General features: G+C 39.7%; 1 protein-coding gene across 8 annotated transcripts in view; it reads left to right on the forward strand.

Moving 5' to 3' along the window:
• Positions 1-13,368, forward strand: part of KHDRBS2 (KH RNA binding domain containing, signal transduction associated 2) — a 650,326-nt gene that overhangs the window by 541,879 nt on the left and 95,079 nt on the right. For all 8 annotated transcript variants that reach the window (XR_008444592.1, XR_008444587.1, XR_008444588.1 and 5 more), the window contains one exon: positions 8,535-8,617. Coding sequence is in view for 1 of the 8 variants with exons in the window: in XM_054024593.1 (XP_053880568.1) it covers positions 8,535-8,617 (83 nt within the window). In the remaining 7 variants the exon portion in view is untranslated. The remainder of the gene's footprint in view (positions 1-8,534; positions 8,618-13,368) is intronic.

The following is a 13,368-nucleotide window of genomic DNA, read 5'->3' on the forward strand; positions in this document are numbered from 1 at the left end:
ACTAGATGAAAATTTGAAAGAAAAGTTGGTACTAGATTTGTTTTTTCACTATTTGTAGGAGGATAGCTTACTGACACTAACTTGCTGGTAGAATTATATTCTTCACCCACTTGCCAGACCATTTCACTCTTCAAATCCTGTCCATTAGTGATACATTTCCCATAGGATCAAATTTAAACTTCTCATTCATGTCCTCAAGGACATGTAAGGCTCCTTACACACAGCCTACATATTCCATTTTATGTCTTACGGTGTTTATCCAGATTCCCCCCTTCACCAACTAGTTTGTATGTTCCACCAATGACGGCAAATACATCGTCCTGTTCATTTCTTCTCCCACTTCATCTCTGTGCCTTCTTCCTTACTGCTCTTATTCATGGATTGGCTTCCCCACCTGCATTGTGCCATCTCATCCTCCTAAATCCCTGCTAAAGATTCACCTCTTCAGCAGGCAATCAATTGCCTTATCTGCCTCAACATTATTAAGAGGATGCAGTAAAGAAAGTCAGAGGAAGAAAATATTCTAAATTATCTCTTGATAGACTTATGAGAGCCATGGATAACTGGGAAGAGGCCTGCCCATGTATAGCAGCAATTAAAAAGGCTATGGTTAAAATATATGTAACTGGAGATTAAACCAATAGCAAATATTAAAGATTACATATAATTATTATATTATATTATATTATATTATATTATATTATATTATATTATATTATATTATATTATAGACTAGTGGTACAGTTTCACCTATGTACTGTTTTGGTTGCCTCAGCTAGAAAAAAAAGTCACCCAAAATTGTGTGTGATAGATTGTGTGCACTCACACACACAACTCAAAGATTATAAAAGTTCATAGAAAGACATAGCAGGAGTTTACATTTTAAAAAGAGAGATTGACATTTTAGACTGGAAATGAGAGTTGTAGGAAGGGACTTGTTAAAAGTGCTTAAAATGCTATAAGATACAGCAGAAATAGCTGATTCTTTTTTAATCTGGAAGCATGGCTGGGTATGTCAACACTACAAAATTAGTTTGATTTCTATAAATCGATTTTATACAATCGATTGCGTATGTCCACACTAAGCGCATTAAGTCAGCGGAGTGTGTCCTCACTACCGTGGCTAGCATCGACTTACGGAGAGGTGCACTGTGGGTACCTATCCCACAGTTCCCGCAGTCGCCGCCACCCATTGGAATTCTGGGTAAGCTCCCAATGCCTGATAGGGCAAAAACATTGTTGTGGGTGGTTTGGGGTATATGTCGTCAGTCGCCCCTCCCTCCATGAAAACAACGGCAGATAATCGTTTTGTGCCTTTTTTCCTGGATTACCCATGCAGACGTCAGGGCAAGCATGGAGCCCGCTCAGCTCACCATCACTGCTGCTGTTGCATCAGAGAGGCTTTGAAAACCAGTTTCATGACTGGCCAGGCTTCGGTGTGACAATTGTGTGTGTTTCTCCTTGATGCAAACCCACCCCCTTTGTTGATTTTAATTCCCTGTAAACCAGACACCCTCTCCCCTTCGAAATAAAGTAACTATTGTTTTGAAACCATGCATTCTTTATTTATTAATTTAAAAAAATGAGATAACGGACAAAGTAGGGGTGGGGGAGAAGGGAAGGACAAGGCCACATTGCTTATTGTAGCCACACTAAAAATCAAACTGTTTGAATGACAGCCTTCTGTTCCTTAGGCCATCCTCTACAGTGGAGTGGCTGGGTGTCCAGAGCCTCCCCTCCCGCATTCTTGAGCGTCTGGGTGAGGAAGCTATGGAACATGGGGAGGATGGTAGGCGGTTATACAGTGGATGCAGCGAGGGTCTGTGCTCTTGTTGGCTTTCCTGCAGCTCCAACAGACACTTGATCATGTCCGTTTGCTCCCCCATTAGCCTCAGCATCGCGTCCTGCTTCTGCCCTTCATGCTCACGTAATTCTTTCCTGGCCTCTGCCACTGAATTAAGCTGTGCTCTATCAGTGTGGGAGGACTGCATGAGCTCGGAAAACATGTCATCACGAGTGCATTTTTTTCACCTTTTAATCTGCAATAACCTCAGGGACGGAGATGATGGGGGAGTGTAGAAACATTCTAAGCTCTACGATTCTGCGGGGACTGTATGGTCACCTGTGCTGCTGAGTTCGCCACACTGACCAAACAGGAAATGAAATTCAAAAGTTCCCGGGGCTTTTTCTGTGTACCTGTCTAGTGCATCGGAGTTCAAAGTGCTGTCCAGAGTGGTCACAATGGAGCACTCTGGGATAGCTCCCGGAGGCCAATACCATTGATTTGCATCTACACTACCCCAAATTCGACCCAGCAAAGTTGATTTTAGTGCTATTCCCCTTGCCAGGGAGGAGTACAGAAGTCGATTTTAAGAGCCCTTTAGGTCGACAGAACGGGGTTGGTTGTGTGAACGCATTCATTTTTAAATCGACCTAACGCGGCTAAATTTGATCTAACCCTATAGTGTAGACCAGGCCTAAGAGTTCAAGTTTTCTAAATTGTCTTTCCATACCCTTCACATACCGTTCTTTTAAAAACAGCATGCAAACCTCTTCTTACTCGTGAATGACAACAGCTTCCCCTTGCCAGAGTGTTGAATCCAAAATTTATTGAGAGTTCTTACATTCTTCCAAAGATGTCTCGTCATTCATCTCCCCTTTTTATATTTTAGCTCAGTACACACACACACACACACAAGTATTTTATAGAAAATTACATTCTGGTACACCACTTTGCAATTTCAATGTTAGCCTTTTTGAGGTTTTGTTTTCTCCCAGTATTTGGACATATTCTTCTCAGTGGTATGGTATATCATGGATCAACTAAAACCTAGTACAATGAAGATTCTGTTAATAGGACAAAATGTCTTTGGGAGGTAGCCCTTACTTATGGTATGTATTTCTAAGTCACCTACCACCTTGTTATCTAAGTGCCCCAGACTCCAACTCTTAGAATTATTCTTTAAAGGTGATATGAAGGCCACAACTTATTACTCTGATTTTGCAATTCTTACATGATCTTCCCATTTTTATGTGTATCCATATTTTATGCTTATTATCTTTATTGTTTTTAAAGTACTTATGGGTATAGATCCAATATACTTAGTTAAATTTGATTATTCCCAGTTACTAAATTCATGTGTTCTATTGAGAATCTTCAAAGACATTTGTGTGTGTGTTTGGAGATGGGGAAAGGTTTGGTAAGTAAAATGTTATAACTCTGTTTCTTTAGATTCATCTGCATTTTCTCCTCCTTAGAATTCACTAAATGCAACAGTTTTCTGTTTAAATCTCTGAATTATATCAACTCATGATCCACTTCCTCTTCAAAGTCATTAATAACTACAAATAACATTGCTAGTCCCAATACAATCCCAGAAGTGTATTTCTGTTCTCATCTTTGCATATGTATCCATATCTGTCTATATATTCCTGTTCACTGTAGTGTCAGAGCACATCCTAATACAGATCTGTCGCATCTTACGCGCATTTAACATGCGCGAATTCAGCTTTACGCGGTTGGCAAAAACAAAACAAAAAAAAACAAAAAGAGAAAAATAACAATTTAAATACTGTTCCTGTAGTGCGGGTGATTCCACCGCCATTACACTCAATGTAATTTTGACTATATGCGGTTTTCGCTTTACGCGCTGACCGCGGAACGTAATCCCAGCATAAGATGAGACAGATCTGTACTTTAACAAATGAAAATGTTCTCTCTTCCCTGTCTCCAAAAAGCAAGTTTAGACTTAATGAGTGAATCTGTGAGAATGAGGGTACTATTGTAGGGAAACCAGGGCGAAGAGGTGGCTATTACAGTTTGTTCTGAATACGGTGAAGTTGTGGTCATGTTTATTCCTTAGCCGTGGTCCAGTTCATGTGAAAGTTATTTTTCCCACAGTCACAAGCCTACCCCTACCAGATGATAGCATCATCTTTCCAGTGGAATAAGAGAGCCTGATCATGGAGGGAGGGAAGGATGGTTTCTCAGGCAACCAGAACTAGTCCTATGGAGATCCTTGAAAATCAAATCTAATTAAAAGCCTTTTGGAATTCTAAGAAAACTATATCTATTGGATCCTCCTTATCAGCAATTTCATTAACATTTTCAAAGAATTCTAATGGTTTAGGGAAGGACTTTTTTGCTTTACAGAAGCCATGCAGTTTGACCCTATCAGTTTATAGATACCATGCAGGTGTTTTAATACTTTGTGATTATACCAGAGGATAAATGTTCAGCTAGTATAAATTGACTTACCCCTGATCTGGCTCAGTGTCTTCTTGTATGGGAAGTATTCCACCTGACAATCACACACATCAATTAAAATCATTTGTGAGAACTTATATAGGCAACAGAAGTGTGAAAGGTATTTTCTGAAAGAAATGTTGGTTAAATTAATAGCAATATATATATATATTATAGATAAAACAAATTAAATATCTGATCCAAATTCCACTGAAATCTGTTTCATGTACCATGTACTGGATAATCACATGAAAGGACTCCATGCTTGTAAAACTAAACTAGCTCTTTATTAAGAGAACTATTTACAGAGATGTTGCAAGTGCAGCTAACATACCAACCAGGTGCATCCACACTGGCTCTCTGGTGCCTTCTTCAAACTGTTCCCTCCTGCAACCTGTGTTCCTGCCTATAAGATATATGCAGGTTGCTACAAAATCAAAGAGAATCTTTCTGCTGACTTCAATGGGCTTTGGAAATCCCCTAAGTCATTTATTCTATTGCCCTAATAATGCAGGCTCATGTTTTACAGTATATATATCTCATGGTGCTTTGTCCTGTTTAGTTTAATGTATCTTTGAGTTCTAGAAACTAGAAATTATTACATTATACTTAATTATTTGAAATGGTGCTAATAATGTGTTACACGTGTGTTAATAAGTGAGAATTCACTTCCAAAAAATAGCATGATATAGAGAGAGAATCTTGAACCAGAAATATTATTTTTGAATTGTTTGAGCTTTACACGTTTTATTTTCCAGTTGTTCTATTTGAACAATCTGCACCATGTTGATATACTCTGAGCCTTTAGGGAGACTGTTCAAATCTGTAACTTGAACTTACAGAAGTGTCAAGTATTAACAACTGTTCTTTGTTCTACTGGTGCTGAGCATTGATCCACCTGAGGCATTAGTGTAAGATAATTTGTTCCCTTACCTTTCCTCTAATACAGTGGGCAAGTGCACTGAGATGCTTTCCTTTCTCTATTCTATTTTATATAGGTTCTTATACTGCCCTCATCACTGTAGTATCTCAGTGTCTTCTGTAATGCATTAAGCAATGTGACTAATGTCTGTCACGTGTGGTTCATTCTTTCTCTCATCCTCTTCTCAGCGGGAGAATTGTGGGTACAATGTAATGTTTTGTTTTGAACGGTTTTCATATTATTTATTTATTTATTTATTTTGCAGGGGGCATTTAAATGTACATGTTGCTCTGTGTTTATATTAGAAAAGGCGGGTTGAAAAAAAGTGTGCCTTGCACTTAAAGTGCAAGGTGGTGAGGTTTGTTATAGTATCTAATTGCTGTCAGTTTGTTCCATAGTCTTGTATCTTCCCCTGAGAAAATTCAATATCCTGAACAGACAAGCTTCACCCTTACTGTAGAAACTTCTAAGTAGAGTTGTTGCCAGAGTCTTCAATCTCAGAGTTTTAGGTGATCTTTTAGATATGCTTGTCCAGACCACTGGGCATCTAAAGGTGAGAGGACCAAGACCTTGAACTGGACTCAATATTCTATGGGAAGACAGAGTGGAGAGCAGAGGACAGGTTTGATTTGCTTGTTGTAGTCTGTTATGCTGAAAAGACACTTTGCAGCTTCTTCCTTCAAATTGATTAATTGAAATCAAGAGGATAACTAATAAGGTTCCAATATAAAATAATCTTCCCCTAGTTAATCCAGTCCTTTCTTTTCATGTCTAGCTGTGGGTGTAGGAACTTTTTCTCTATGCCTAGAAAAAGTTTCTTGTTTTTTTAACCAAAAATCTCCAGTTATTTTGTTATAGTTTAGACATTTTAGGTAAAGATTGAAAGCTTTTAGGTAGGTACAGGAATTTTAAATTCTTTCTATGCTGTTTAGGTTCCCACATTTTCTCTAGTTAAGTTCCAGGCCATCATAACTACTCCAAATGGCCAGACTTCATTAGCGTGTTTCATATCTTTTCCATATTCCTGGAGTTGGCTGAAGATGTGTGCTACCTTGAGGAACACCGTTACCTAGGAATCACTGTTCATGCTTGGTTTCTAGCCTTCTTCATGACTAAGGTCCTATAAGTCAGCACCTCAGAATCATCTCCTGGTCAGACCCCCATATCTGTCCAAGGACAGATTAGGCTTTCATTTGTTTCAAAGCCCTTACAAATGAGGAAACAGCAGCTTTCATTGCCAGGAGCAGCCTTTTCATCTGCCTCCAAGTTGGCGGAACATTTTGATTCTGATTCCTGGGCTGCACCTTCTCGACCCCTTCTAGCAAGGGCCACAGCCTGGCAGGTATCTGGACCTGAGCTCCACTCTGCTCCCCCAAGCCTGCCCAGCACTGCTCTGTCCAAGGTGCTGCTCCTTAGCTCAGGAGCCAGTCCTTAACCCTCTCTAGTCAGGGAGTGACCGACTTCGCTGCTAGGCAGCCTTTATACAGGACCTACCCCGGCCCTGATTGGCTGCCTCTTTCCCTGCCCTGATTGGCTCTCCCCAGGCCTTCTCTGATTGGCTGCTGGTCTGCACAGCCTCTCAGGCCTGGTTCAGCCCTTTTTCTCAGGAGGTGGGGCACTGCCCCACCACAGTACCGATTGTTCAACAGAGGGATCCAATTAAGGTCTCCTTCTGGTCTAGAAGATGTATCTGAGTCATCTGATGCTGTGTTCTGGGGATGCCTGGTTCAGCATCACGACCACCAAGACAGATCAGAAGTTTACCTAGATAGTTCACAGGACTAGGGAACTGCATCTTTGGCGGTTCACATTCTTCACTAGAAGCCAATGCTTAGTTTTTGAGCTCTCTGGGGTAATTTTATGTAGTTGGTGTTAATTAATTGACCATTAATGCCCCAGGTTTCATTCCAAAACTTCATTCTTACCTTAGGAAATTTAGTTCTATAACCTGGATATTAGGAAAGTGCAGAGTTCTCTTTTTATTTGAATAATACTAAGATATTTAGGAAGTCACCAAAACTTTTTGTATCTATTAGAGATCAGAGTAAATGAAATACTATTTCCATGCAGAGCCATTCAAAATGAATTGTACATACTGAAACACATTACACTTTGGCTAGCCTATTCATACTGGAAGATCTTAGGGCTCATTCTACTAAAACTATGGTGTCTTTGATGGTTTATCCCCAGTAAGGCTGCCATTATAGAAATCTGCATGGTTACTATCTAGTGCTCTATATACACCTTCATCAGGGCTCAGCCTCTCTTTACTTGATATCTACATCTGCCAATCAATTTGAGAGTGCAGTTCTAAATTAATTATAACTCATCAGCCCACATTCCTGGAGTCAAGGTGTTGTACTGATAGCTAGAATCCCACATAATAAAAAGAATATGCAGTCAATTCCTAGTAAATGTAGTTGTTTGAAAGTGTTGGTTCCATATATTCACAATACCTTTCCATCTTCCTATCTCTCCTTTGGAATTCTACTCTTATAGGATTCTAGGCTTTAGCAGAAGGAACTGAGATGTTTGGGGACCACACAGCCTATTAGAAACTTGGTTCTGAACATTTGGTGCTTTGTGGGGGTGAAGCTTGTGCAGTTCCAAGGTGCACTGTTTTTCTGGAAGGTTTCTGAAGCCCAATAGCTCCTGTGGGTGCTTCCCATAAGGGTGAATGTTATTGCTAAGTAATCTTTCTTTCTTTCTTTCTTTCTTTCTTTCTTTCTTTCTTTCTTTCTTTCTCTGATCACTGAAATCACTTTAGTAATTGAACTTGTAATAGAAAATCATATTGTTAACACTGTGAAAAAGCCTGGAATGCTCAATAAAGCTAAAGGTGTTTGTTGTAAAGATTATTTAGAATGATCATTATCGTGGCTTCTTTCCCAGACCTAGACAATTTTTTTAAAGGACCAAATGCTATGGTTTTATACTCAATAACAACATTCTTAACAGTGTTCTAAGATCAATATATTTTTTTCACCATTTGTTCATTTCAGTGGTTATTATTCACCCATAAATACTTACAAAAACTTTTGTAATATCGAATTCCTGAGAAAACAATTGTCTTCATTAGCATCTGTCAGTGTTCTAAATGAACCTGGTTGAGAAGCTGTTCCTTCAGCAGTGCACTGCATTATATCAATGGATAAACTAAGTTCTCAAATTAATAATTTATTTCTTTACTCTTTCATCATATTGTTAGCACATTTAGGTGTATAATTCTGGTCTAAGAGACTGCATAATAATGTAAAAAATCCTGTGTGCAAATATAGCATCTATACATTAATACATAATTTATGCAGCCTAATATACTTCCTTATTTATCAATCTTCTAAATAGGGTGTATTATTTTTCCCATAGGGATATGATGATGGATATGGGGGTGAATATGATGACCCAAGCTATGAGGCATATGATAACAGTTATGCCACCCAAACACAGAGGTAAGCAATTGTAATTATAAATTGTTTATTCAAATGAACTACTAGACCTCGCCTTTGTTCTCCTATTCATTTTGTAAAATGTGAATTTTAAATCTTACTTTCTGACAGCAAACAATTCTTCAAAACATCCAAATAATTTTTGAAATACTTTTAATCAAATGTAATAAAAAAGACTACCAGAGTTAACATACAAGATTACCAGAATTAATGAAAGAATGCAGAAAAAAATATATTTCTAGAATCATTTCAAATTTTAGCCTAAATTTAAAAAGAAATCCAAGTGATTATCCCTTTCCTCTACCTTGTGTCTCTCTGAGTTTTTCTTTCTAGAGTGTAAAGTCTTCAAGGCAGATATCATACTTTCCTTCCTGTTTGTACAGCTCATAGCACATCATGAGCTCTACCAGAAACAAGTAATAAATAACAATGATGGTGGTAAACACTTGTGATTAGTCAACATACACTAACAAAGGCAACTGCAGGACATTATATCTGTAACCTTAGGTTTGGGGGCAAACAACCTATCTGCTTTTAAGACAGTTTGATAAATTTATTAACAGGATTATATTATGCGGTTGGTTGTGATTGACTCAGTGACCCAGCAGGTCTTTTCCCTTCCTCTATCCCAGGGGTTCCCAAACTTGGTTCATGGCTTGTTCAGGTTAAGCCCCTGGAGGGCCGCGAGATGCTTTGTTTACCTGAGCGTCCGCAGGTATGGCCGTGCAGCTCCTAGTGGCCATAGTTCGCCATTCCCAGCCAATGGGAGCTGCAGGAAGCGGCGCGGGCCGGGCCACCACTTTCCACATCTCCCATTGGCCAGGAACGGCAAACCTAATCCAAATTTGATTGAGAAGTTTATTCAAAAAGATTATTTAACTTTAAACAACTGTTCTGTGGTCTGGGAACACGCTTAGCTTTGGTGGTCCTTTAATAAAAGGTTGTATTTTGATAGCCAGGGACGATTTATAGCAGTAAAACGAGCCACTGTTACTTTATTGAACCATTCTCCAGTTGAAGGAAGGGGGAAAAAAACGAAACCACACACCAGTCTGTCAGTTATTTCAGTAATTCTAATTCACATCAGACTACCTCATAGTGAATCAGTTATCCAATTAATTGAGTAAATCCAAAGATATGGAAATGGTGTGCCTGAGGAACCACTGAAACTAACTTGTTTTGTGCTAGCTACTGTCTCAACAACATTCCGAAGCAATACTTTAGCACAGTGTTCCCCAACTTTTCATGTCATGGCCCCTCTCGCCCCTCTCTGTGTTCCCTGCCCCAAGCTGCGGTCAGGATCCAGAGCCGTGAGCAAGGCTCAGCTCCTGCGGGGTGGGGGCTGGGGCCCAAGCCATGGCCAGACCAGGAGCCGGGGGCTGAGAGTGGGGCCATGCCTGGAGTTGGGGTCGTGGCCAGGAGCTGTAGCTGAGAGCAGGGGCCATGGCTGGGTGAGGGTCCAGAGTGGGACTGGGTGGTGCTCCCTCTCCACCCCCTGTGGGGCTTGGCCCAGCCCTGCCTCACCCCCAGAACACTCCTCTATGCCCCCCTAGGGGGGTGCACTCCACAGTTTGGGGACCATTGCTTTAGCATAAAGGACAATTAAGGCACCCAAGTTTGAAAACGTTGGTTATGTCTTTACTCTGTGAGGATAATGACAATAATCTTCATGGGCTAGTGGTGAAATCATCTTTTATTACTAATGTAGCTAATAAAGGGCAACTGTTTACCATTTAATTGCAGATACATTCCTAATCCTCCATGTGGTTTCAGGCATATTCTGTGAATACAGCTTGTCATCTTATTTTCACTTAAACTGCATGTCAAAAACTATTCTTGAATTGGCCATTCAGAGGACACCATCAGTGGCAGTGAAGGAAAGAGGTCAGATTACAGAATGACAAATGAAGGTGTAAAAAGGGAAAGATAAAATCTCGTACTGAATTAGTAGGGTTCCCAGCAAACAAACAAGCAAAGAAACACATTTTCCCGTAGAGTGTTATGCACTTCAGAGATTTCAGGTCCTAAAATTAACATGTTCACTGCTGAGTACTTCACTGATGAAGATACCCATCAGAACCATCTTCAGCTCTAGAACTGCTGTAGTGGTAAGTGAGATGAATAAGAAAGCAATGCCTTTGGTAAGTATTTGTTGTAGAACCAGTGAAGATGTTAAAAGGGCTTTGTAACATGTGACTGCTTTCAGTATACTTTAACCACACTTCAGAAGTAGTGGTATATTAGTTGCTGCATATTCATAGGCAAATACACCCCCCCAGGCCCACTGACATGGGCGGGGGAGGGGACAATTTCCCAGGGGTCCAGGCAATTTAAAAGGGCGGCCGCGAACCCCAGGCCCTTTTAAATCTCACGGATGAGCAGCAGGGCTCCTAGGCATGCTCTGGGGGACCCCACGGGCCATCACAATTGGCCAGCGTGGTCGGTCCCGGAAGTGATGGATTCATCACTTCTGCCACAGGCTCTGCACCTCTCTAAGGACAGCCCAGGGGCCCGGAATTGCTGTCAGCGGGCCTGACACCTCCTTGTCTCAAATGTACTCCAACTTTTTTGAAAAGTCCATCTCTAGCTACAGTAGCTCATTGTCACAGGAGAAATGGTCTTTGGTTTGGAAATAATAATTAGTTAAAAATCACTATGCTGAGATAATTTTCTATATCATGGCATTAATTTGTAGTTCCTTTGTATATCATATTCCTAAGCAATTAAACAGCATGTCCATTAAACTAATGAGAAAAGACGCATTATATTCAAGCTACAACTGCTAGAGATGTTTTATATCCAAAAGAAGACTTAAAAAGGAACCAAAATAACTATGTTAACTAAACTAATATTTATTAACATAAGTTTAGCAGACATTTTTCACAAATGTGAACTAGCAGCAAAGGATACAAAATACATATTATGTTCCTAAGCAATAAATAAATTGTTTGTTTGTTTCTGTTTTGTATGTAATATATGGCCACATGTAGCCATCCTTACCTCTCACAGTCACCACTTGAAAAATCGTAAGCCAAGAGGCTGCCCTGAAGAGCTAAAGGTGTCAGGAATCCAAGTTCCCTGTATGCCACATATAGTCCCACTGACTTCAGTGGGACCACTAGCAGTGTGAGGCACTACTCAGTGTAAGGGTGGCAAAAATTAATCCATAACTTAAAGGATGATGATGTGAAAGTGCCTGAAATTAATTGTAAATTTTTTGAGAGATCTGATAACCTACATAAATTCCAGTAGGGTTATTGTTAATATGAATGTATCTATGAAAAGTATAGTATCAGAGAACTTCAGAGTGACAGCTGTAGTTTTCATCTAACTGAATTCTGCCTAATATCAGCAGTTTCATTATCAGTAGTCTCATGTGACTAGTCACATTGGCTTCTGTAGAGCAATACTCATAACAAAAACATAACGCAGAAATTGATGTGTTTTCAGCAATTATATATCCATGTCTGTTCTCCTGCAGTGGCATTATGTATACTGTCATGAAGATGCAAGTGTGTTCTAGTTACACACTAATATTATAATAATACAATATTAATAACTATATTAATAGCTTGCACTATTCATTCAAGCAGCAATAGGTTCTGCAAAACTGACTCATATTCATTTAATTACTCAGGCCTATTTTAAATCTAAAACCACAGAGATTAAATTTACAACATTATTGAATTTGAGGGGGGATTTTTTCCTGGTTATTCTTTTCATGTAATTATGTTCATGACACCTATCCATATGTACTGCGTGTGGTCACACAGAAAGAGCATTTTTAGATGTATCCATTAGAACAGAAATCTGTCTCTTACTCAGTAGTCTACACATGTAGGGCCCAAACTTGCTGAAGTGAAGTCATAGCAAAACTCTCATTGATTTAAATTATGTAGAATTGGATCTTCACTGTTTTTTTTGGGGGGGGGTCCCTTACATTCTAGTTCCAGTCCTCCAGCCTTGACTTCAGTGTGACTATTCATACGAGAACTGCAGAATGTGGCTGCATAGGCTGGTAGCATAGATATAGATTAACTATAACCCCTCCATGGAAAAATGGGGCACTTAGATGGGGCACTAGATACAAATATGATTCTATACTCCAGCAGTCACTTACTAATTTTTAGTAAGGAAGGCTTGAAGGGTCATGACCATGCACCACAGCTGAGCAGAGGGGGCATCACATGCGTCAGCTGTACTACCTGTGCACCTGTTGAGAGCTACCACACACCAAGGAGTTCTCTGCTGGGCAAATCCAGCTGCTTTCCACCTTTTTGCACCACTCAGCCCCATTGACTTTTGAGGAATTACCCCAATTAACGCTGGTTTAAGTGGGAGAAGAATCTGGCGCAATATCTGTTTTGTGCTGGAGTAGTTTTCAAAGAAATTTTAAAGAAATATTAAATTAAAAAAATACTGGGTCAGATTCTTCAGCCTGCTTCAACAGTTTTAAGTGGCTAGAAACTAGTTACATCTTCCCAGTGGGTGTAGAGCTAGTGTACCAGGCTGCTATTTCACATCCTGCTCTCCTTGCTCCTGATTAGGAACATTTACAAGTGAATCTGACATTTCCAGAACTAGAACAGTGAATGTTCTTGAATGTATCATTAATGGGCTGAGCAGCTGGTTTGCATATATTTTGCATATTGTGATCAAATCATATTAAGTGATCCAAGTGTCTACCTTCAGGACAGTTTATAATAGAGATGATATCAACTCCTATTCTTTCAGATATTTTAATACAGGCACCG

This window comes from Malaclemys terrapin, chromosome 3 (assembly GCF_027887155.1).
Source record: "Malaclemys terrapin pileata isolate rMalTer1 chromosome 3, rMalTer1.hap1, whole genome shotgun sequence".
NCBI classification, from domain to species: domain Eukaryota; kingdom Metazoa; phylum Chordata; order Testudines; family Emydidae; genus Malaclemys; species Malaclemys terrapin.